The sequence below is a fragment of the Ciconia boyciana genome, chromosome 23 (genome assembly GCF_034638445.1).
Source record: "Ciconia boyciana chromosome 23, ASM3463844v1, whole genome shotgun sequence".
NCBI lineage: Eukaryota > Metazoa > Chordata > Aves > Ciconiiformes > Ciconiidae > Ciconia > Ciconia boyciana.
The window spans coordinates 7,355,702-7,378,070 of NC_132956.1; the positions used below are offsets into that span (position 1 = coordinate 7,355,702).

General features: G+C 49.7%; 1 protein-coding gene across 1 annotated transcript in view; it reads right to left on the reverse strand.

The window, feature by feature from the left end:
• Positions 1-22,369, reverse strand: part of LGR6 (leucine rich repeat containing G protein-coupled receptor 6) — a 149,791-nt gene that overhangs the window by 12,911 nt on the left and 114,511 nt on the right. The window contains exons 7-14 of the mRNA XM_072844634.1: positions 13,137-13,205; positions 11,571-11,642; positions 10,261-10,332; positions 9,053-9,121; positions 8,012-8,083; positions 4,904-4,969; positions 2,306-2,377; positions 621-692 (exon numbers count right to left, since the gene is read on the reverse strand). Coding sequence (XP_072700735.1) covers positions 621-692; positions 2,306-2,377; positions 4,904-4,969; positions 8,012-8,083; positions 9,053-9,121; positions 10,261-10,332; positions 11,571-11,642; positions 13,137-13,205 — 564 coding nt within the window. The remainder of the gene's footprint in view (positions 1-620; positions 693-2,305; positions 2,378-4,903; positions 4,970-8,011; positions 8,084-9,052; positions 9,122-10,260; positions 10,333-11,570; positions 11,643-13,136; positions 13,206-22,369) is intronic.

Sequence of the window (22,369 nt, forward strand, 5' to 3'; positions counted from 1 at the left end):
ATGCTGAAATGGGACTGGGTGCTGCATGGGGACCAGGATCCTCTGGAGATAAACGGATTGATACTGCAGTCCCTGGGGGAAATGAGGAGCAGGGGTTAATGCCCACACTTAAAGCTCTGGGTGGTATCTACCTCCCTGTGCGCATATCTGTCCCATGCATCTCTTCCCCCACCACTCCTCCCATAATAGGGCAGGTATGATTGCAGCTCCCAGCTCATAAAATACCCAAGAGTCTTAGTGAGGAGGCTGAGGACTGGGGACCCCTCCAGAGCCTGCAAAGATGCTCTGCGATGACTCTTATTGAAATGGTCTATCATGCTGATCTTTCATAAAGGTATCAAAGGCAGGTATGAAAGCATCAGAAAGTGAAGGTACTGGCTTAAGTATGCAGGGTGAAAGCATCTTGAAGATGGCCCCTTCTGCACTCTCATCATCCCTCTAATATTGATAGGAAACCTTGGGATTTGGTCTGCCCATGTCAGTGCTGAGACATGCACCTCAACACTGCACCCTTCTGATATCTAAATGCCAGGTGTCCCCATAGCTTGGGGAGTCAGTTTGAGGTCCTCAGATACCTGCTGTCCATGGCCCACTGTGAAAGGAATATCATTGCAACTTACAGCTTGGTGAGTGAGTGCAGGGTCACAAAGGCTTCCGGGTGAATAAATTGGATGTAATTCCAGCTCAGGTCTCTGCAAGGCAAGGACATGCCAGTAAGAAGGGTGCAGAGCAGGACAGTGAAGCTGCTGACACCGGCCTGGTCAAGGGGTTCGATGCGAGCAAATGTGGGATCTGTAGCCCCTTGGTCGGCAGAAAGTTCTGTCTCATTGCAGCTCCCTGGAGACAAATACATTTGTGTCTATATATGGGTGGTTTCTCACAGAGGGCACAAGAGTTTGCCTTGCAAGGAGCTCCTCAACTGAGACCAATGGGAAAGGTTCCTTTTTGGGTTCATTTCTGTAGATGTGGAGCTTTAATGTTAACATGTTAAACCTCAGAGCATTAGACAGGTTATGCCCTAGTGCCAGAGCACCCCTGATGTGGTCACACTGCTGGGTGCCCAGGCAAGGGCAAATAGGGTCAGGAGCTGTGTGGAAGGCGAACCAAGGTTATCTTAGAGTGTCTCCTGTCATGTACAGTTGTCTTGGTTTGGGGAGGATTCCCTGAGTCTCCTCAATAAGCTCTGCTTCCATCTGAGCTAGAGGGCTCATCTCCCTCTGTCATCAGCAGAGAGGAACCTGCATATCAAGAAGCATTTATTCTCCTAAGGCTGACTACAGGAGCCATCTCCTACATATATCTACAGCTCTCCAGCTCTGAAGGGAGCCAGGGGTGCCTGCCCTGATGTGTGTATCTCACTGCAGAAGGCTAACGTTGGGTGAGTTGAATCCTTCCCACAGGGACTCACAACGTACCCAAAGGCAAATGCTAGAGCTTACATGCTCAGCTGTACGTCTGTGTGACTATAGCGTGGCAGCAGCATGCTTGTATTTGCATGCTTGTCTGTAGTGTTACATGTAATATGTGAGTGTTCCTGTGCAGTTGTAAACATGGTGTACATGACACTCATGGGATCTCTGGGAACGCTGGCCTATTAAATGACACTCAAATTGCTGCATCATGGGAAAAAAGCTTTTATGCAATTCAGTTCACTTCTTAACAGAACAGTAAATTAAGACCATCGGCATTTGGAGGGCTCTTCCCACACGTCACAGGGAAAATCATGCCCTGTGGAGCCTTACTAGCTTCTCAAAGATGCCAGGTACTTAAGTGGGCTGTCTACTGCAAGGTCACTATGCGTGTATGATATGTGTATGCTTGTGTGCACTTCATATGTCTAACACATGCTTTTGAGTTGTGGGGAGACAGTCCCAAATCAAATGGGATGTTCTGCACGGATGTCCCAGGAGTGCACGGCCCAGGACTAGCGTGTGTAAGGAAAGGGGTGCTAGAGCTCATGCACACCGTGGTAAATCCCTGCCACGAGTCCATGGACATTTAGGAGCCAGGTGTCCGTAATGTGTGCTGTGCTGTGCAACGTACGCGTGTGGTGTGGAGTGTCCGCATGCCTGGCAGGTAATGAATTTATTTACAGGGGGTGTCTGCATGCAGAAGGAAAGCCAGGGAGAAGGTTTGTGCCCTCTTCTTTTGTAAGGGGAAGTGGAAGAGGGACTGGGCAGCAAAACCTTGCAGCAGAGGCAGAGGGAGTGGGGTTGGGAAACTCCACATCAGCCTGGCTGGGTGCTCATGGTTCCCCTTCCCCCAGCAAAAATCCCAGTCATTCCCCCTGCCAGACAAGACTTACATAGAGCGCAGGGCCATCAGCTGCACAAAGGTGTCTGCTCTGATTTCATGGATCCTGTTGTGCTGGAGACCACTGAAAAAAACAGAAACTGGTTTGAGAAAATAGCTGAAGGAAGCGTTCATACTTTATAGGGATCTTTGTCCCATGGCAGCAGATGCAAACTGTCACAGTGGAAGTTGTCATTCAAGCTTGGGAGACCTACTCTTATTTCAAGGGGTAAACAGGATGAACAACAAAACAGCTCAAAGCCATTGTCTCCTATGGGTAGCTCCAGGGCTCAGGCAGCCTCTCCTTTTGATTCCATCATGGCACAGTAAAGTGCCATTGATGTGAGGCCGTTAAAGGTGCCCCATTATCCCCAAAGCCATACTGATTTTCCACTCCGCTCCATCATGAGCCTGCAAATGCTTTGTCCAGAGCAAAAGAGGAGAGCTTGGATCTGGTAAGTCAGCAAACAGCTCTGTGTGACCCTTCAGGAAGGACTATACGGTGCTGCCCTTTGCCTTGGTGATGATGAAGGGGGTTGAGGGCTGAAGGCATCTCAGCTTTTCATGAAGAAGTATCCTGATGTCTTGCTGAACCCACCATCCACATCCTGCACGTGTATTTTCATAAAGTGCCTCAGCCCCTGCACACCTGCCTTCCAGCAGCCTCTTGCACTTCCTGGGGTAGGGGAGGGAGCAGGGTAAGAGCTGACATGGTGTTTGCTGACTGACCTATACGCTCCCCATGCCCCTTGAGAGACATCCAGAACTGATCTAAGCATCCACTTTGTGGGAAACATTCACGATTTTTTCATATTCTTTTCCCTAGTTGGAACAATGGTGAATATTTTTAAAAATTCCTGCAAAATGCCCATCATGAATTCCCAGACATGCAGAAGTGGTCTCCTTGATGTGTGACCTTCTGCAAGGGGAGACAGCCACTGCCTAGTGCTCTGCCTACAACAACTCCCCAGGGTGTTTGTTGGGTAGCTAAACCTGCCTTTAGACTCAGAAATGATCTTGACTCATCTCACACAAGGACCTGCACATGATGGCCATAATGTCTCAGCTGGTATTTGGCCACACGTTCGTGTTTCACAGAGAGGGTCTTGAGGCTCTCCTGTCTGCTCTACTGCTGGTTTCTCAATGCCCCATGTAGCCAAGAAGGCATTGGTCCTACTTCTAGCTAAGATTTCAAGTGAGGGCCATGGGAAGATCTGTGTACAAATTTGGGGGTCTCACTGAGTGGGCGAGGTGGAGCTTGGGAAGAAGGGGTATTGGAGCAAGCTAGTGAAAAATAATTCAAGGATGTTTAGCTGCGAGGGACCACCTGTGTGTTGCAGGTAAAAACCTGCACATTGGCAGATACAGCAGAGCGACTGGCACACCTAAGTTGTGTGCATGCCAGGCTGTACCACCATGCACCACCAGACTTGCTTCAAACATTTCCCAGCAGGAATGCTGATGCCTGGTGGGGGTGGGGCTTACAGGTTGATAACTTTGGGCTTAAGGGACCAAATACTCATTTTGTAAGAAAATGTTAATTTAAGACACAGTCAGTCTGACTTAAAAGTAGACTGAAAGAGGGATTTACTGTGCTTTTATATTAATGTGCAGTCTGAATTTGGTGTATTATAAAATACTGTAAGAAGACATTTAGGCACAATGTGTGAAACTACAGGTTTGGAATTCTGAAAGTTTGTCCTTTTTTTGATGTTTATTCTATTTTTTCAAACATTTTGCTGGGGGTACTTTAGATAAAAATACATCCAGCTCTAACTGTGTCCTCAGAGCTCCCGAAGAGGCAGCAAGGGCTATGTAACTCTTGTTTTCATGTGATTTCACACAGTGTCCTAATGTCTGGTTTTGCTAAGGCTGGATGAACTGGTCTGGCCATGCAGGCTGGGGTGCTGCAGAGAGAAGGGACCTCTCCAGTGTATATTTGTGGGGATGCTGCACATCTATTCTTTCAGGTTGCGGAATTCTATAAAAAATCATGGAGTCTATTATTTTTATTTTGTTTTTTCGAAAAGGCCAAGAACTTCTGTTGGATTTGAAGTGCAGGGCCAGATCTCCAGACGCTTTGAACTGAACATGAATAACTCTGTCTCAGAGCAACAGAGGTGCCTCCCAGGGTCCAGAGGAGACCCAATTCAAGTGCTACACATGAGGAAAGCATCAATCTCTACGGAGGGGCTAGCCCTGAGCAGCGTGGATAAGAGCTGCTTTGTGCCCATGGCATGGGACCCCTCCTTGAAGCAGAAGACATTTATGGTATAGATAAACCCCATTCTTGATTAGCTCATCCTGGGACTTGAGTTAGTGAAGTAAAATTCAGTGCTGTCACATCCTACTTCTGTTTGCTGTGGCTGGGACCTCTGAAAAGACCTGAGTGAATTAAGCTCCTATGCACAGGGTATGTATTTTTATTCTGTATTTGCACAGGGCAAAGTGTGGAGCTCTGGTCCATTTGCAGTCCAGATAGTGAGTTATAATGCTTAACTTTCCCAGTGCTTGGTGAAAGTTGAGGTTGCTGTGTGGGAACTGCCTGTCTCCCCGAAACAGCCAGACCAGTGCAAGAGCATGGTGCAAGCGAGGGCATCTCTTTACTCACAGCTCCTCCAGCCGCTGACACCGGTGGAAACTGGGCAGATCTTCGATTTGGTTGTGTGACAGGTCTCTGCAGGGGAAGGACCAGTACAGTAATGTTAGGACATCAAAAAATGAGTGCCCCTGAGCCCTCCCTTAGAAAGCAGATATGGCTGGAGAGGAGGATGACTTGACTTCCATTTAGCACAGCTGCAGAGAGTAGTAACCCCAGGCGAGGGGGATCTCCACTCTGCACACACCTGACACTTGCTCTGAGCGTCTTTGTGCAAGGCAAGGATTGCTCGGTGGTTTACCTACTCATCCAGCCCCAGCCCAGCTCCCTCCAGCACAAGCTGTGGACTGATGGAGCTGCTTCTACAGCTGGGGTGGGCTTTTCCTCCCCAGCCCCAAGTCAGCTGTGAAATGCATCTGTGCCAACTTCTGCTGTGCACAGCCTTGCTTTTCCGTGGGCAAAGTGGAGAGGTGTTTGTGCCAGAGCTCCCATCCTGCTGTTGTGGATGGCGGTGCTCACAAAAGCTGCAGATGTGCTTGCAGAGCCTGGGGAGGTTTTGGCCAGCAGAGCAGCCAGCCAGCTGCCTTGCATCCTTCCTGGCAGAGCAAACCCAACTGCCCATTGCCTGCTCTCCATTCAGCCTTTCCTGGCTTCTCCCCAGGGTTAGGGAAGGGGTTGTGGCACTGGCAGGGATTTGGTACAGGACATTACAGACGGTGAAAACCTCTGGTCCTCATTCTTTCAAGTGCTGTCACTTGAAAGCAATTCCCAGCAAACTCCTGTCCCCACTGCTTCATGGCCCGGTGTCATGTCAGGGTCCAGGGTAGAGTGACTTTTAGTCAGAGGAAAACCTATCCTGGCATAGCTTAATGTGAATTTATTAAAACTGAAATGGGCTGGGTAAGGAGTAATGCTTAAAATCAGCTCTTTCCCCCACTAGCAGAGGCTGGATTTGTGGTTGTTCAAGGGAAATTTGCCCCAGGGTAAAGTTTTGTATGTGGCCTCTCCCCCAACTTTCCAAACTCAGTTTCCATCTTTCTGCCAATAAGTTGCTGGTAAAACATTTCAATTATTTATTTTTTTGCCAACCCCCTCTCCACCAGTTTTCCATGGTGGGGAGGAGGAGGGAGGGAAAAGCAAACAAAAGTTCCGTGCTTGGCTCTGGAGACTGTCACCCAGTGCGGAGAAAGAGCTATAGCATCAGTCACTTTTCCCTGGTCCCTGTGTCAATCCACTGGGCTTGACAGGGCAGTGGCTTAGCTAGACAGTGATGGAGGGAGGACACAGCTCTAGGAGTTATTTCTGGTTCTTCCAGAGTGAGGGTAACCAGATGCAGCCCAGTATCTACCAGCAGAGCAGCCTCAGTCACTCATGTTTTGTTGTGGACATACCAGGATGAAGGTACTGGTGGCATCAAGGGACTTGAGCTCTGCTCAGGGAAGTTTCCTCTGTTTCTGCTTGAGAGGAAAGACAAATCTGTGCCCTGAGCAGAAGCTCTGTAAAAAAGCAACAGGAAGATGTCAGGTTGATGCCAAGCTCAAGCTCAGCAAGACTGCCCTGCCTGGGTGTGCTGGGCTCAGTGCCCACGCACAGACCACTGTAGCAGCATGGCCGCGAGCCTCACGCCCCTGTGGTGGCTCTTACAGCCCCTGTGCAAGGTCTCTGCAGAAAATCTGCAGCGTGGTGTGAGCAGTAGGAGACCAGAAATACAGCCTTAACTGTATCATCTGTGTTCAGATGTGTCACGGTCGTAATGTCAACCTGACAACCTGCCAAGGCGCTGGCAAAGTCGGGGAAAGCAGCGAGAACAACCACTAGCTCTGTGGGGACAGAAGGCCAATGCGTTTCAAAGGCAAGAGAGATGTAAACATGCACAAACATTGGCCCACATACTCTCTCTCCAAACTCTGAAAGCAATGCAATTCATGTCAGTAAAATTAACTGGGAAAGAGGAACAAGGAACAAGGTGGGGTGGCCCAATAAAAGTCTCCCACGAGGAGGGGGCAAGCATGAAGAACAGGCTCTGCTGCAAAGGTTTACAGTCTGATAACTTGCAAACATAAACAGAGTACTTGGGACCCTACAGCCTGAGCCATTCCAAAGGCTACACTTTCATGGCAAGATGTCCATTGAATTGGTCCAGATGTCTACAGATGAGAGGTCTTCCCTATAGGGACAGCTGGAGCCAAAATGCTGTGATCTGCTAAGTTACAAATTGTGTTCTTTTATTTTTATGTTTTTCTCTTGTTTCCAATTTCTGTGATCAAGAATTCACTCCTGTTGCTTTCCTGGAACAAACTTGTTTTCATTTTCAGCTTGCTTGTATAAAGGCTGATGAGAGGCAAGCCTCCTGCTTGCCCTAAGGCTGCAAACGTATAAATCTGGCTCATGATTCATTTCCTGAGGATGTCTTGGACTGCAGGAGTCTTTCTGAGATGCTGATTTCATCATGTACCAAGTTAAAGAAAAAAGCACATCCCCCCACTCAGCATCATTCAGTGCCTTGCCAAGCAGGTAGAGCCAAAGCAACTTAGAGACTCTGAGCAAAACCCTGATCTGCCACTGCTCCACCATGTGAGGTGGCCTTGCAGGTCTCCATCAGGTCGGGCCTGCCCCCTCCCGCGATGTGAACGGGATCCTTCCTCCAGATGATGGCAGTTGCTGGAGCTTCAACTACAGTAAGCCAACTTTGCGGCAGAGCATTGTGTGAATGTGATTTACCCCTGGTTTTTGTGCTGTGTATAGCTGGGAGCCCTGAAATGCTGCTGCCATTCTTACCCACCACCCTTTGCACCCTCTCTACCCTCCTTGCATGGGGCAGACAGTTCCCACTGGTGCAGAGCAAGGAGAAGGCAAATGGGGATGTGCCTTATGGCTTGCAGCCCTGAGTCCAGAGCATCACGCTGGGATGAAGCAAGCAAGTTCAAGAACATGCAGAGCTCAAGGAGCTCAAGGTAGTGCCTAAGAAGGTGGTGTTTTCTGAATGGAAAAGATAATGGGAACAAGAACCACAGGATGGTCTTCCATAGCTGGTCCCTCTCTGAGCTAGACAAGAAGAAAGCCTCGTTTCTGATGGCACTTTTCTAAAGACCAGGCAGGACAGAGAAACATGTTACTCACAGGACTCGGAGGCTGGGCAGCTGCTGGCACATCCCTCTGGGGAGTAAATAAATGCCTGCCCGTGTCAAGGTCCTAGAGGAGTGGAAGAGAGAGAAGAAATGGCGTTACTGAGAGGCAGCACACAGACTCTGTGACCCACAAGCCCAGCTACCGGTCCCAGATGGTGGCAGGAGAGACAAAATCAATGGGTAATGAAATACCTGGAGAGAAACAGAAACTGACTTGGAAGCGGGCACTGCTGCTGGACCTGGTAAAGGTGAATGTGCCTATAAGAAATTCTGGGATGCTGCTGAGTACTGAATTCACTTCTGCCCCTGGCCACGTTGAGGGCAGGTGGCAGTGCCCTCCGTGGCGTGCTCTGCCATCCCAGTTCCCCATTGTCCACACTGGTGATCTGCCTGGAGCCACGACTGCCTCAGAAACCCATGTATGGGGAATGGATAGTGTGTCCCTCTGTCCCTGAGGCAAGACATGGCCACGTCACACTCCTGGGCTGGAGTGGTCAGCTGTGCTCCCAGTTTGGGCACAGTGTGTGGACCAGTGCCCTAGAGAGGAGAACCGTGGGTGGCCAGAGACAGCACATCCTCCAAGCTCCTGCTCTCCTGGATCTGGTGGTGTGAGGATGGGACCAGACCAGTTCCAGGAGCCCCGAGCCTGGGTGGCAGATGTTTCCCACCTTGCAATGCACTGGCAGTGGTGGTCTCAGGATGGGCAGAGACACTGGGTCTCAGCAGACCATGCTGAAGCACTGCACCCAAAGGCTCGTTCCTTCACAGACACAGAGGGAAGGAAGAAAAAAAAATCAAAAAAAGATCGGAGCACACTCAACAGTAACGAGAGAGCAACTCATGGAGAGAAAAGCTGCTTTCACGAGCCACCAGGGGTGAAATGACACAGAGAGATGAGTGACCAGGGAGAGGCAGAGCTGAAGACAGCCAACTGCACAGCACTGTGAAAGTCGTCCTCGCTGAAACAGCCTGGACCACCTTGAAGGAGGAAGAGCACAAATAGCAGGGTAAAAGGGAGAGAGTTGCCACTCACAAAACTTCTAGGCTGGTGGTGCCTTTAAGGTCTGGGAATTCTCTGATGTCTGTTGCACCATTGAGCGACCTGCAGAGAAATGAGGGTGAAGTGAGGTGGACAGAGGACCCAGAAGCAAGTGCAGCTGCCCAAGGTCCCAGACCCTTCTGCCATGGTGGCAAACCTGCTTTCTCACACCCAAATGTGGTGATCAGAGGCCCAGATCCAAGGTGCCCCTCTCATCAGCATGCCACTGCCGGCAGGGTGGTGGAGCAGATGTCTCATGCAGTGCAGATACAGTGAGCCAGAGTTGGGCATTTCTATGCAAGAAGGCTTGGCAAGCTCAGACCCTCCCCCAACCACTGACATTCTTGGCATGATCTCTACCCAAATTAAATAAAAAACCCCAAACAATTACCATGGGGAATGTAAGCAGGGCATCCCACCCAAGCCTCCCAGAGTCTATGCATTTGGAGCTAAAGAATGCATGGTTATTTGAAGGATTTATTTTATTGCCTGAGTGTGTGTTCCTGCAGCGAGACACTGGGTGAGGCTTATAAATAGAGATTTTGAGGTTGCCTCTGCCTCAATATTTAGTGCTATGCCACAACGGGTTAGCTGAAAAGCTATCCAGTCCAGGCCAGCCAATGTGGAGCACCCGTTCTGGTCCAGATGGTCCCCATTACATGGTGGTGGCCCTGGAGCAGGCTTAGGGCCATACATGTGAAGGAAGCACTGTCACCACTGGCTGCCCAGTAAGATTATTTGTGCTATGGTGTTGGTGTTATGGGACACGTGTTCCTCTGCTTCTCCATCTTGTGGAGGAAAGCAGATGCCTTCAGTGGCCTTATGTTTGGGCAACTACACAACAGTGCAGGGCTTGCTTGAGCAGCATGCAGCAAACGTAGTGGCACTTGTGAGTGTGGTCTTTGCTGGTGCTGATGCAGCTGTGGAGACCCTAGAAGTGCCTGACAGCTAGGTGGGCAGGAGGAATGAATTGCTCCCTCAAAAATGCCCTTCTCAAAATTATTCTTCCTCAGCAGAAAACATCTGCAGTGTTTACTCCTTGGCTCACTGCCTTTGGGGCTGGCCATAAGAGTGGCCTCATGGTCTTCTACTGGCACAAGGGCTCTAGGAAAGAGGAAGGGTGAAGGCCATGAAGGTGTCCAGCTCACAGGGCTTGGAGCTTGGATGTGTTACCTCTCTGAGGATGTGCTTGGTGAACTTACAGAGTGTGGAGCTTTGGCAAGTACTGGAAAGCAGACTGTCCAACAAACTGGATGGGATTGTCATAAAAATGGCTGCAAAGGAAATGAGTAACTGGTCAGATTCTGCTGTGTAGAAGATGCTACTACAGAATAGAAGATGCTATTACAGGTCAAGAGCCTTGGAGCAACTGTAGTAAGCTATGTAGGAGGTGCTGGCTATCCTGTGAGGGACCCTTGTTTTCCAGATAACCCCAGGCTCTCCCACTAGCCTGTTTTGGCTGAACATTGGTACAACTGAGGTCTCCTGCTGCTCTGAAAGGGCTCTTTAGGATCCTGCTGAACCAGGCAGGCTAGAAAGATGCAATGCCCTCCTTCAACCCTGCTATAGTGCTGTAACTGCTGGGAAACACCTTGCGCTTGATGACACCTCCTCTGATCTTACATATCCACAGCACCAGCATCTTTCCTACTTGTCACAGTCAGTGTAGAGAAGTGAACTCTTCTAGGATCCAGCTAGCTTCAGGAGGAGTTGAATCACCCCCTACAAGAAGCACTTTCCCCCCACTGACTGTGAAAGACTTTAGATGGGCAGATCCAACGGAGACATGAGTATTCTGGATGTATCCCACCCCCACGTCAGTCCAAGGATGGTGCCCAAGGAAGATGGGGATGAGGCTGGTTTGTTTTGACTGGAGCAGTGACTGTTTTCACCCAGTGTCACCATGGCTTTCCAGACATTGGTATTTCTATAAGTTAAGTCCCAGACTGGCCAAGCAGAGCTTTTGTCAGTTGCCATGATTTCCAATATCAGTGTGGTTCAGGGAAGAACTGTCCAAAAATCTCTATCTGTGTCTGGGTCAGAGGGGAAATGAGCTGACAACTGGGTGTATTTATGTGCAGAACTTCGTGTCCATGGGTCTGGGGTAGACACACAATGATCTGGTGTCCCAGCTCCCTGATACATATAGCTACTGCTGTAGCTGGCTAGCAGCTTTTCTAAACACAAAGAATAAACACAGGCAGATGTCAACCAGGGCTTAGAAAATCCTGTTATGCACAGTAAGATTTCCATGCAGACCACCCATATATTGTTCTTTTGTTGTTATCAGCCTGTACTGCAGCAAAGTTCAGCTGTGTGGAAAGGAGAACCCATGGCAAAAAACCTGAGGCGTAGCTGAGAAGGAGCTGATTTCAGCTTGCATTGGCCCATATACAACAAATGTCAAATTGCGGTCATGCTGACAACTGTCAGAAATCCCAACCAAAGACATCAGGAAATGCCCCTTTCTGGGGAATATAAGGATTTAAGAAACATTGTTTAATTTTCTTACATTGTTTGGAGGAGGGGATTCCCAACAAATGCGTTCTCTGGAATAGCTTTGATGTTGTTGTTATGAAAACCGCTGTTAGGAGAAACAAATATCTTGATATTAATGGATGAGAAAGTCCTGGAGACAACTTCTTTCCTCAACACTTATAAAGGCAGAGAGCCTTCAAAACACATAAAATAGGAGGTGTAGGCTCTGTTCCAGCTGTAGCATCATCCCAGCAAGTGAACAAGGTCTGTCCTTTGGCAGGACAAAGCTCTCATTCTGCTGCATTTACTCTGTGTATAGCTTGGTGCTCCATATGTCACTCCACTGAACCCACCAAGACTTAAGGTTTAACACTTTACAGGTCAGGCAACAGGAGCAAACAAAACACATTTTATACCCTCCAGGAATTACAGTTTTTATGGATGGTCTCCATTATAGCTCCACAGCAGTTAACCAGAGTTCAGCCTACCATGAATTATTGGCCCATGTGACTTTAAAGTATTTGTAGATCTAGCTGTGATATTTTTGGTTAAGCTTGAGAAAATTTCTATCAGCAAACTTCTGCAGCAGAAGAGAGCTCTGTGGCCACAGTCTGATCTCCTGTACATTAAGGCAGCCACGGGATCCTGTGTCCAGGACCAAGACCAGGCTCTGGGCGATGCCCAGGTTGTTTAATCCCAGAGGAGTCTGCGTGAGTGATTAGTTGGATAGCTGTTTGAAATTTGTCTCTTATTTAGTGATGGGCATTTCAAAAGCCATCTCAGAGTGGATTAAGGATCTTATTCTCATTTTGAATGTCAGAGTAATGATGATATCTAGTCTGACCTGAGAAATCTCCTTGACAAGAAATTATTCCAGTAAAAGAAAAAAGTAGTGTCAGATTTTTACTCCAAGCCTCCCAGAAGTGCCAAAGCAGCTGCTTTTGTCCCACCCCAGCCTGTCACCAGTGTGACATAGTCTTAGGGTCCACAGGAACTGTGGATCCACATCAACTCATCTTGACCCCATCTCGGGGCTTCTGCCTTCGTGGGTGCTAAAGTGGGATGGTTTCCCCTTTTTAGTGTCTCCCACATTGACCGGTTAGAAGAGAGAGAGCTAGCCACTAAAATGGTCATAAACTTTTGTAATTCCCTATTATAAATTTGCCCTAAGGTAGATCAAACAGTTTCTGCACATCAGAGGAGGCGGCACAGGGCCTGCAGAAGCCATGGCCTCACAACAACACAGATAACTCCATGGTTGTGGTCCCAAGCTGGGGAATGGACATTAGAAGTAGCTGGAGATCAGGTGGACTTTGACTTCATCAGCTGCCACATGAGAATGAAGAGCTGCAGGAAGAACCTGCTCCAAGCCTGATGGGGGATCTCCCACTCCCCTCCACCAGCTGTGGTGCAGAGGCTGATGGTGAGGTGATTAGAGCTGATGGAAATTGAGGGAATGAACTCCTTTTATGTGCATGGTAGAGAGGGCTGGGAAATATCTTGGAACAAGTGGTCTCCCCAAGTTGGAGCACACACGACTCTTTATTGGTCCCTCTCTGTTGGGGAATGCTTTTGAAAAGGAATAAATAGAAAATCTCACAGCTCCTGCAGTCGGCCCAGTGTCCTGATAGCCCCAGGGAATTCCAGCAGCTCATTGTAGTTTAGATCTCTGAAAGACAGAGAAGGGAAAAACATTCATTAACGTGGCTGTAGGAACTCAACAGAGTGTATCTGTGCTTTGAAGGAATGGAAACTTGGTTGTTAAGCATGGGAGACATGTTTTTCCTACCGTGCCGATCCAGCCACTGCCTGGAAACAAAATCTCACACATTCCTGCAGCAGGAATATTCCCTGCTAGGAGCACTGTCAGGCGAGAGCCAGGCCAAGCCATGGCTGCTGCCATCTGGACTCCTTCTCCCCAAGTCCCTCCGTGACCAGTGCTGAACTGTGCTGCTGCTTCACATCTCCAGAGTGCCCCATGCCCCTCTCCCAGGAGCTCACCCCCAGGGGCTTTGGCTGTGAGTCATTTTTCCTGCCTCTGCAGGTCAAAATGGGATTTTATGAAGGACAAGAAACACAAGAGCAGCTTCAGTTGTGTGAGTCCCATGAAAGCACTTCTCTGGGCCCCCTCGCGCTGTGGTGCAGAGGGGATCAGGGGACCATTCCCTTGGTGCTTGTCCTGGGGATCCTGGATCTCCCTGCCACCAGTGGGAAGAGCGGGCTATGGGAAGGCCTAGGTCTTCTTCTGATGGTTGGAGTGAACCCCACATTGGAAACTGTGAGCCAAAGATGGAAATGATGTGCAAGAAGTTTCGACGCTGCTGAGCATTAAGCTTAATTTACAGTATAATAAATTAAGTAAAATATAATATGTTGATCATAATGACAAGTGTAGGGTTTATCTGCCCTGACTTGGCAACCAGAAGAGACATCTGAGCCTGAATAAAACCTGGTGGGCTGTATTGTTCTCCAAGGATGGGCTGGGACCTCTGGAAAAGGATTTATTTGAGCTACGGGGCACTGCTGGCAGCCTGGGACGAACAGTCCTCTGAAAGTACTGATCCTGCTGGTGGCTGGAGGGGGCCCATGGAGACTGGCTGGGCGTTAGATGTGTAGCATTCCTCCTCTAACATGCCCAATGCTCTCCCTTGAAAGGCAGTTCCAGCTGAAATGGTAACATTTGACCCCATCCTGGCCATCCCACAGACCAAGACACTGAAGTCTGAAAACCATGCGACTGCTTCCTACCTGCATGAAACTCACTGAGTTTTAAGTGGTAGATACTTTGGAACATGAAGGTAATTACTGGCTCCTGGAGATTACTGTATAATTACACTTAATGGACCTCAAAGTAATTACCATGTAACCTGGATTGTGGTTTACAGAACAGAAATAACCGTGCATTTACACAGCAATGAGTTGCTGCCCAATTACCTTGTAATTCTCATCCTCTGGGCCCAGGCATGGTAATTATATTATGATCTCTCTTGGCCCCCCTCTCTCTTACATAGTCTTCTCCTTTACCAGTGTCCCTGTTTGGGAATTACTCTACAGCACCGTCTCGGCTTTGCCCTGTAGGCATTTACACAGTAAATCAACCCAGAACGTCTCTCCAAATTGGTCTTCCCTTGTGCCTTCCAGGACTCCAGGCTTATATGACTTATGTCCTAGGGAACACTTGTCAGGGAATTACAAGATAGGGGACAAAACCAGAAGAAAAATATGGAATAAGGTTGTCTTGGGTGGATTTTGTCTTGTGTAGCTGTGACAAGGTCCATATTGGACCTTGTTGCTGGATTCCCTTTGCAGCCCAGAGGATGCGGCAGGTCCTGCTATGGCAGGGTTTGTCTCCCCACACCAAGGGCTATTTTCTCTCTTCCAATTACAGAGGGAGTCTGGTTGCCTGCACTACGTGTATGGATTTGAGCAAATGAATCTTTCTCCTGTAGAACCTACCTCTCAAGGTCTGGAAAGGGTTCACATAGTCTAATAATTGCCAGTGCTGGAGCACAGGGAGGAGCACAGGGCTGGTGACAAGATCACAAGCTCTGCTTCCCTGCCGTGTCCAACCTGCAATGCAGCGGCAGAGTCCCAGCACACATGGAGCTGCTGTGCGTGTCCTCAGGGCCCAGGAATGAAACAGGAGCGACACGTCCCCTCCTCACACCAGCTCATAGCTATTAGATATGAGTGTTCTGCATCTCCTAAAGAGCTTGCTCTGACACAGTTCTCATCTGGGTCCAAGCAGATCAGTGATTTTTCGCAGTCTTCTTTGCTTGAGCCCCAAATGAGCTGTCTAAGAATAAATAGACCAACACATGACTGCTCATACGCCTCACTCTTTGCAAGGCGCACGTAGCTCGTTATCAGCTGCTTGGATGCTCTTAGCCAGTTTCTGTCGATGGTACCTGTCAGGCATCCATCACTGTCACCGCTGAGTGCCTCACATTACACAGGCTCTGTTACATGGGGGAAGACAGGGCAGGGCTTTCACAATGCACAGCCTTTCACCGAAGCTCAGGGAGGCACAGGAGTGGATTTCCAAAGAGAGTGAGTGATTAGAAGTGCAGACAGGACACCACTGGGCATTTTGAAAGCATCAGTCAAATCCCATTAGCCTTCAGATCACTGCACTGAATGAAATCAGAGGGCATTAGCAGCCTAAGTTGACTGACAGTGCCAAATCTCTGTCTTGCGCGTAAGGTGCTTAATACCTTTAAAAGTCTCGCCCCGCAGTGACTTTCTGAGGTTACAGCGAGGTTTCACAGCAGCGCATGAAGCTGCAGAGGTCAGTCAAGGCTGGGTGTCTGCCCGCGCTGCTTCCCTCCCTTGTACCACAAACAGGGGCTGGGATGAGCTGCGTGATGCACTGTGAGCCCCGTCCCCAGATGACACTCAGCCCACCGACGTTGTGTCACTGACGCCGGGGGAAGCTCTGTGCGATGGCGCAGGGTTGAGTTTCTCCTCAGCGATACCTGACGTGTCTGTGAGCAGTTGACAGATGGAAAATATTGCCCAACAGAGAGGAGGCTTGGCTCACCTGTGATTCACTAACAGAAAAAGGGAGCTTGATCTGTAACCAGTATTATTTACAACGAATAATTCAGCGTGCTGTAATATTTGCTCCTGTCTTTCTCTAAAAATGCATTTCCTTTCCAGCCCGCATCTCTTCCAGGCAGGCTGGTCTTTCATCAGCAGATGAAGATTATGTTTGTACCTCCGTGTGTGTGCAAGTATGTACAAGACCAGTTCTTCCTGACCAAATGCACACCTTTCCCAGCCCTGGCAGCATCTCGGTTCCTCCCTCCCCCCTGCACTTGACAGATACAAAGAGCATTGTGTTCAGCTGCTCCCTCTGGGTAAAAAGCCATCTCTGAATGCTGGCATATACTGGGCTTGTTGGAAAGTGGAAGTGCAACCAGGTGTAGCCAAGCTGCTCCAGCCTGGCTGCCAGCAACCCCACTCGGTTCAGGAGAGACAATGTGCCTGTGCTCGCTCCTGCCGGTGCTTCCTGGTTTTTGGTGAGGTGAGCCTCCCTCCTGGAAAACAAACCCAATTGTGCTTGTTAACAGCTCCCCTGAGTGATGCTTGCAGCCGACTGCTCTTGATCCGTGTGCGGCTCGCACCACCCTGACTTGCCTCCAGTGCTGCCCTGTGCCAAGCCTGGCTGATTTTGGGGGGTTCATCTGGTTGGAGGAGACTGGAAGAAGCCGGTACCTGAGATGGTCCCCAGGTGTCACCTCTTCCCTGCAGTGGGGCAGCTCTCCCTGAAGCCGAGACCCAAACCAGGACACAAGGGTGGCTTCCCTCTCCCTTCTCCTTCCTTCCTAGAACTTGGGTCGGGCTCTGGTTCAAGCAATGGCCCAGAAACAGCCTCCAACCTTCACTGCAGGGGAGGCCATAAGTGTTCATGGCAGTGGGGAAGTTGCTGCTCATTTAGTGAAATTCAGTCCTCAGGTCTTTCCACACATCTGATAGAAGCAGGGCTACATCCATCCCGGACATCGCGGCTCTCCGCCTGCTCTCCCGTGATGAATTAGCCCAGCCTGTGCACCTGGTGGTGGGTCTCCAGAGCTTCTTTCCCGGCGTAGGGTCAAGGCAGATGGGAAGGAATCTGGACTCAGTGGGTTGGGGAGGATTTTGCATTTTGACTTCAGTGGCAACAAAATTTCCTCCACTGAGTGTGTCAGTGAACTGTATGTCATTTGCAAACCCTTTCCAGGGCCTGGGTGGATATAGAAAATGGACATGCTGTAGAAAACGCCTCCAAGTGTCCCCTTTCTCTCTCTGCCTTATCTGAGCTGCTTTGGCAATGCTTTGCTGGTCCCAACTCCATGCTCTGACACTTTCCCACTGCTTCCAGCTTTGGGATGATGTGGGGAAAGCTGCAAAAAGCCAAACTTGCCACCAGGTGACACTATCCCCACTACACTGCTGTGGCACATGGGCTGGGGTGGCCATGGGAGGCCTCTTGGCCCAAGGGAACTGGACCTGGCACTGCTTGGGTCTCAGCTGCCCTGGCTCTGGGGTCTGCCCCAAGGCTTTGCACGCTACGTATGGGGTCTCCCAGCTGTGGGGTGCTGCCCTTTTTGGCACACCTGGGAAAGTGGACCCAATGACAGCATTAACTGGTGGAAGAATGCCAACGCACCATGGCCATGGCTATGCCAAAACAATAGAGAAGCTTCATAACAAAAAAGAAAAATAATAGGCATGGCATAAGGAAGAGAGTTTTGCCCATTATCAAGGGCTTTTGGAAGCAAAATCACCCAGCCAAGAGGTTCAGAAATGATGTGCAAGAGAAATGACTATAAAAAATCACTTGGAGTTGAGCTCCAAGTTACCAGCTCCAGGCATCACAGTGGGATGTCGAAAGGAGCCTTGTCTGTTCTTCTAGTTAAAATGAAAACCTCTTAAAGGTCACCTGGTCTGCCCAAGACACAATGAACTGGCTGGCTTTCCATTGTTGTTATTTCTAGAGTGAGCCTATAGCTTCATATTTGGAAGATCTTAAACAACCCTGTTGTTTATTTAGAAATAAAAGTAAATTGACATCAAAGGCACAGTTATTTTGGGCTTTAACTGCCAGGGTGATTTGAAGCTGACAACACGCAGCCTGGAACTATTAATATCTTCAGTCAGGCCAAAAGGAGAGAAGGAGGGGAAAGAGTCTCAGGTCAATTTTCTGCCTGTTAGGGACTATTAGTGGTTCCACACAGGAAGCCAAAAAAAAATTATATAGTACTATAAATTCTTCCATAAGCCACAAAACACCACAAATTTGCAGCTAATAAACCTGAAGATGCAGTAAGATTAGAAGCTGGAGATGGGACATTTGCTGACTATTTCAGTCCCAGTGCAGTTCGAGATGTTACTGCGGCACCCTGGAGGGAGACTTTGTGCAGCCTTCGATAAGGACTTGCATTTCCACCTGTCCTGTGCTGGCATCTAGTCAAGCTGCCAGTAAATGTAATTACCGCTGCTGCTAGCCGTGCTGGTTGCTATGGCCAAATCAAGCACTGGAAATGATTTAATTGGTAGTCTGAAAGCCCAAGGGGGCTGTCGTGACCATTTAGTTTGACCTCTTGCCCGGCACCGGCCAGACTGCTTTACCCTGATGCCTTGAATCAAGGTCATGGCTTGGGGTTGAGCTTGAGCTGGGAAGAGCTGCCTGATTAGTCCGGAGGATGAAAAGTAACTGCACCATGAGGTGCCATATTTCTGTTGCGTAGCATCAGCATAAGCCCTGCTCTCCTGGTAGCGACTAATATGTGCGCTGAGGGTGTGCCCTTCCCAAGCATGGTCTGGATGATAAGATGCAGCAAGTGCCTGTAATAAGTGAAAGGAGGGAAGGGGGATGCGAAAGGACACAGAGCATATGCCTGACTCCAGCCAGCCTGGAGCCGTGCGCCCATCCCCTAAATGGAGACACACAAGAGGGGGGTGCTCAAGTGTGCGCAGGAGAGAGAAATGACCTATCATGGGATTCATCTACTAAGGTCAGTGTTTTAATTTGGGAAACTAATCATGTCCTTGAAAGGCCCATTTTTGGCAAATTATAAGGAGAAGCCAGGCTGTGATGGAGTGCAACAGAGTTCATGGGTGTCCCAAAGAAGCAGAGATGGGAAGGTTGTCAGGTACTAATGGTACCTGATTTCTGCCAGGAGCAAGCAGCAACCTCTGTACAAGGATCCATTCTGACAGTCTGGCCTGGAAACTTCCCAGTCTCTCACTTACACAGTGCTGCACCATTTTACAGGGTTTATGTGGCACTGAAAGGTCTATTGCTGGAGTCGGGGGGGACGTCTCTGTAGGTCATACCTTGTTTGCCTGCAGCTGCCAATCCTTCCTCGCCCAGCTCTGTTCTCCATTTAAAAACGCAGCAGTGCCCAGAATGTGTCTGTTCCAACCAGTATTTCTGTCTGTTCTCTAACTGACGAAGGTACCGGATTAAATATGTTTTCAATTCCGTTTGATTTATTTAACAAGGTTGAAATAAGCCTTTGAGAACGGGATCTCGTGGGGGGTCCTGGGAGCACAGGCGCTGCCATGCACATATCATTTACAAGACACAAAAGGAGCTGACCGCAAAGCGGAGCAGCGGGGACCTCGGTCGCTGGGATGCACAGACAATAACCATGGAGCTGATGACTCAGGCAGGAGAGGCATGGAGAAGGCTGCTGCACTTTGCCAGGCAGGGGAAGAAGGCAGGCTCGAGGAAGCCTGGTCTACAGCAGAGTGTTTCCAAACTGCGGGAAGGAAGCTGGGGACCTCTACCTACCCCCCAAGGTGCCCAAGTTGCTGGTGATTGGCCTCCAGTCCCCTGCAATGTGCTGCTGCTGGGAGGAGGGAGCGTGGGGTGGGGGCAGAGCTTCTGTGCATTGGCACATCCACGGTGAAGACATGCCTGTAGCTTGCCCCTACTGCCATTTCTGCTGCCTGCAGTGTCTGTTCCTCCTTTTCACAGGCAATCAATTCACCCTCACACCTTCCTGGAGGCAGAGGTTTCCCTCCTCCGGCACAGGCAGCTGCTCTCCCTCAGCTGCTCTGTGAAAGGGTCTGTGCCCGAGGGGAAGGCTTCAAGCAAAATGAAGCCCAAGGAGCCAGAGGAGTTGGGGACCCCTGACAGGTCACAGCAAGCATGTCTGGAGACCCAGGGTTTGGGGAGGCTCAGTGCTTCTGTCACTGCAAGATCAGTGACTCCAGGGAGGGGGGAGCCAGGCTGGCAGGACGCAAGAGGGGTGGTGTGAGGATTTGGTGGGCAAAGGGAGAATAGACAGAATCCTGCAAAGGAGGTAAGCCTTACAGCAGAGCCGTAACCCATGGAAAAATGCAGTGGCTCCAGAACTACCTTTTCACCTGAACTGCCTTCACTTTCTGTCTTCTTTCTTTATAATCTTGCAAAATATCATGTCTGCTTGGGGTCATGTTCAGCCAAAGCTCAAAAACCAGTTGGAAGGTACCCGACTGGTTCAGAGCCTGAGCTGCATCAGTGAGGACACATTTCTGGCAGTCCAGGCTTCTGCTCTTGGGAGAGAAGATACAGCAAACTGGGACCAGTTGGCCCAAGGAGACCACAGGAGGGAAGTGTCTGGTCCCCATGCTACCAGACAGTGCTTCATGCATTTGCCAATTCAGTTTTACAGGTGTCTTTCTCTGTTTGGAAAAGTCACCTTCTATTTACATCAGATGATCAGAGCAGGCAATGCACTTCATAGCTCTGTTCTTGGACCGGACACAGGGACCCATGCAACCAGGGCCCTGAGCTGTGGTCCCTCTTTCCAAAAAGCCACCTGCCCCCTTCCTTTCTCCATCCCCTGAATCTGGGTACCCAAGTCTCTGCTGAAGTCCCCTCCCTCCTCTGGCAGGGCAGGATGGGACTGTAGAGCCAAGCTGCCTCTGATGAGCTGCCCAGGGACCCACGCTGACATACAGCAGGGCCGGAGCATCAGGATGCTGAGGAAGCAACAGAGCAGCTCAGCGCAGAAAACAGGACATCCTTGGAGGAGTCAAAACCATCAGCTACTTTGGGAATTGCACGGACTGGGAATAGCTTCAAGAGACTGCACAAAAGGTTTCAAATTAAGCATGCTGATGGAGACAAGTGCCACTTGAGGAGCAAGGTAGCACTTGGCAGACAGTTTTCCAGGGTAACAGCAAAGCCTGTCTGGCCCTAAAAGGGTTAAACAACCCTTGTATGAGCTGTGGTGGAGATATTTCCCATTTCCTTCTTCCTGCCTTCATTGCCCGAGGTGCACTTTATATTAATTTTCTTTTTTTTTTCTCCCTTAGAAAATCCAGCTCTCCGGAGGAGTCGGTAGGTTCCAGCTCTGCTCTGCATTTACAGACTCGACTAATTACCCGGATAATAGGGCAGCGCGCTGCGAAAGCCTGTGGTAAGGGCACTTCCTGTGAGGCAAGGTTAGGCAGATAAAACGCCTGGAGACAGAGGGTTTTGGATTCAGGCCTTCTGGGAGACGTTTTTAATTTATTAGCACTATTTTTTAAAAATAAATTAAAAGGTTTTTAAATGAACGGAGATTTGCTCTTTCCAAGTGATTTATCTCCTTTGTCTGATGAGCAGAGGAGCTGGCAGGGATGTGGATGGGGAGTGAGAAGTCAGAGAGATAGGAAACAGCAGGGTCATCTCAGGCGGAGGGGATGGACGAGGGCTGCAGGGCCTCTCTGAACCACTGCCCCCTCACTTCCATGTCAGAGATGGGCCGGAGATGCCCAAACAATCAGAGAAGCAGCACTTTTGGGGCAGATCATTGCTAATTTGGCTGTAGCCTGGAGGCCTTCAGCATTTTGGGCTGGTCCTGGGGAGCAGCCATTCATTTCCCATCCCTGCCTCTGCTCCGGGAGCCACCTTAGCCCTGCTGCGGGGTGGGGAGACAGGACGCTGCCAAGACACGTTTTCATTCTCTGCCAACATCAGGGTCTTGTCTGGCTGCATGTGCCAGGGCAGGGAGGAGCCCAGGCCCCTGTTTTCAGTTCAGCCCACGCTCCATGTATGTAGGGGACTTGGCCATGTCCATGGACAGGACCACTGGGAGGGCCATAGCTCTTACTTTTGCATTTCTCCCATTGCCTCAGCAGCTCAAATTCGAGCCCTGAGCAGGTGTTGGGGGACATGTGGTGGCTTTTGTCATGGGGACCCTGCACGTACCCATGCCAAGGTGCTGCTCAGCACTGCCAGCCCATCCGTGCTTGAGAGCCACACAAGAGCGTAGACCTGCTGGAGCCACTGCTGTCACCCGTCTACCCCATATCAGAGGCCCCAAGGACTTGCCTCGATGGGTTTCCTTGCCATGTGTGTGTGGCAGCCAGTGC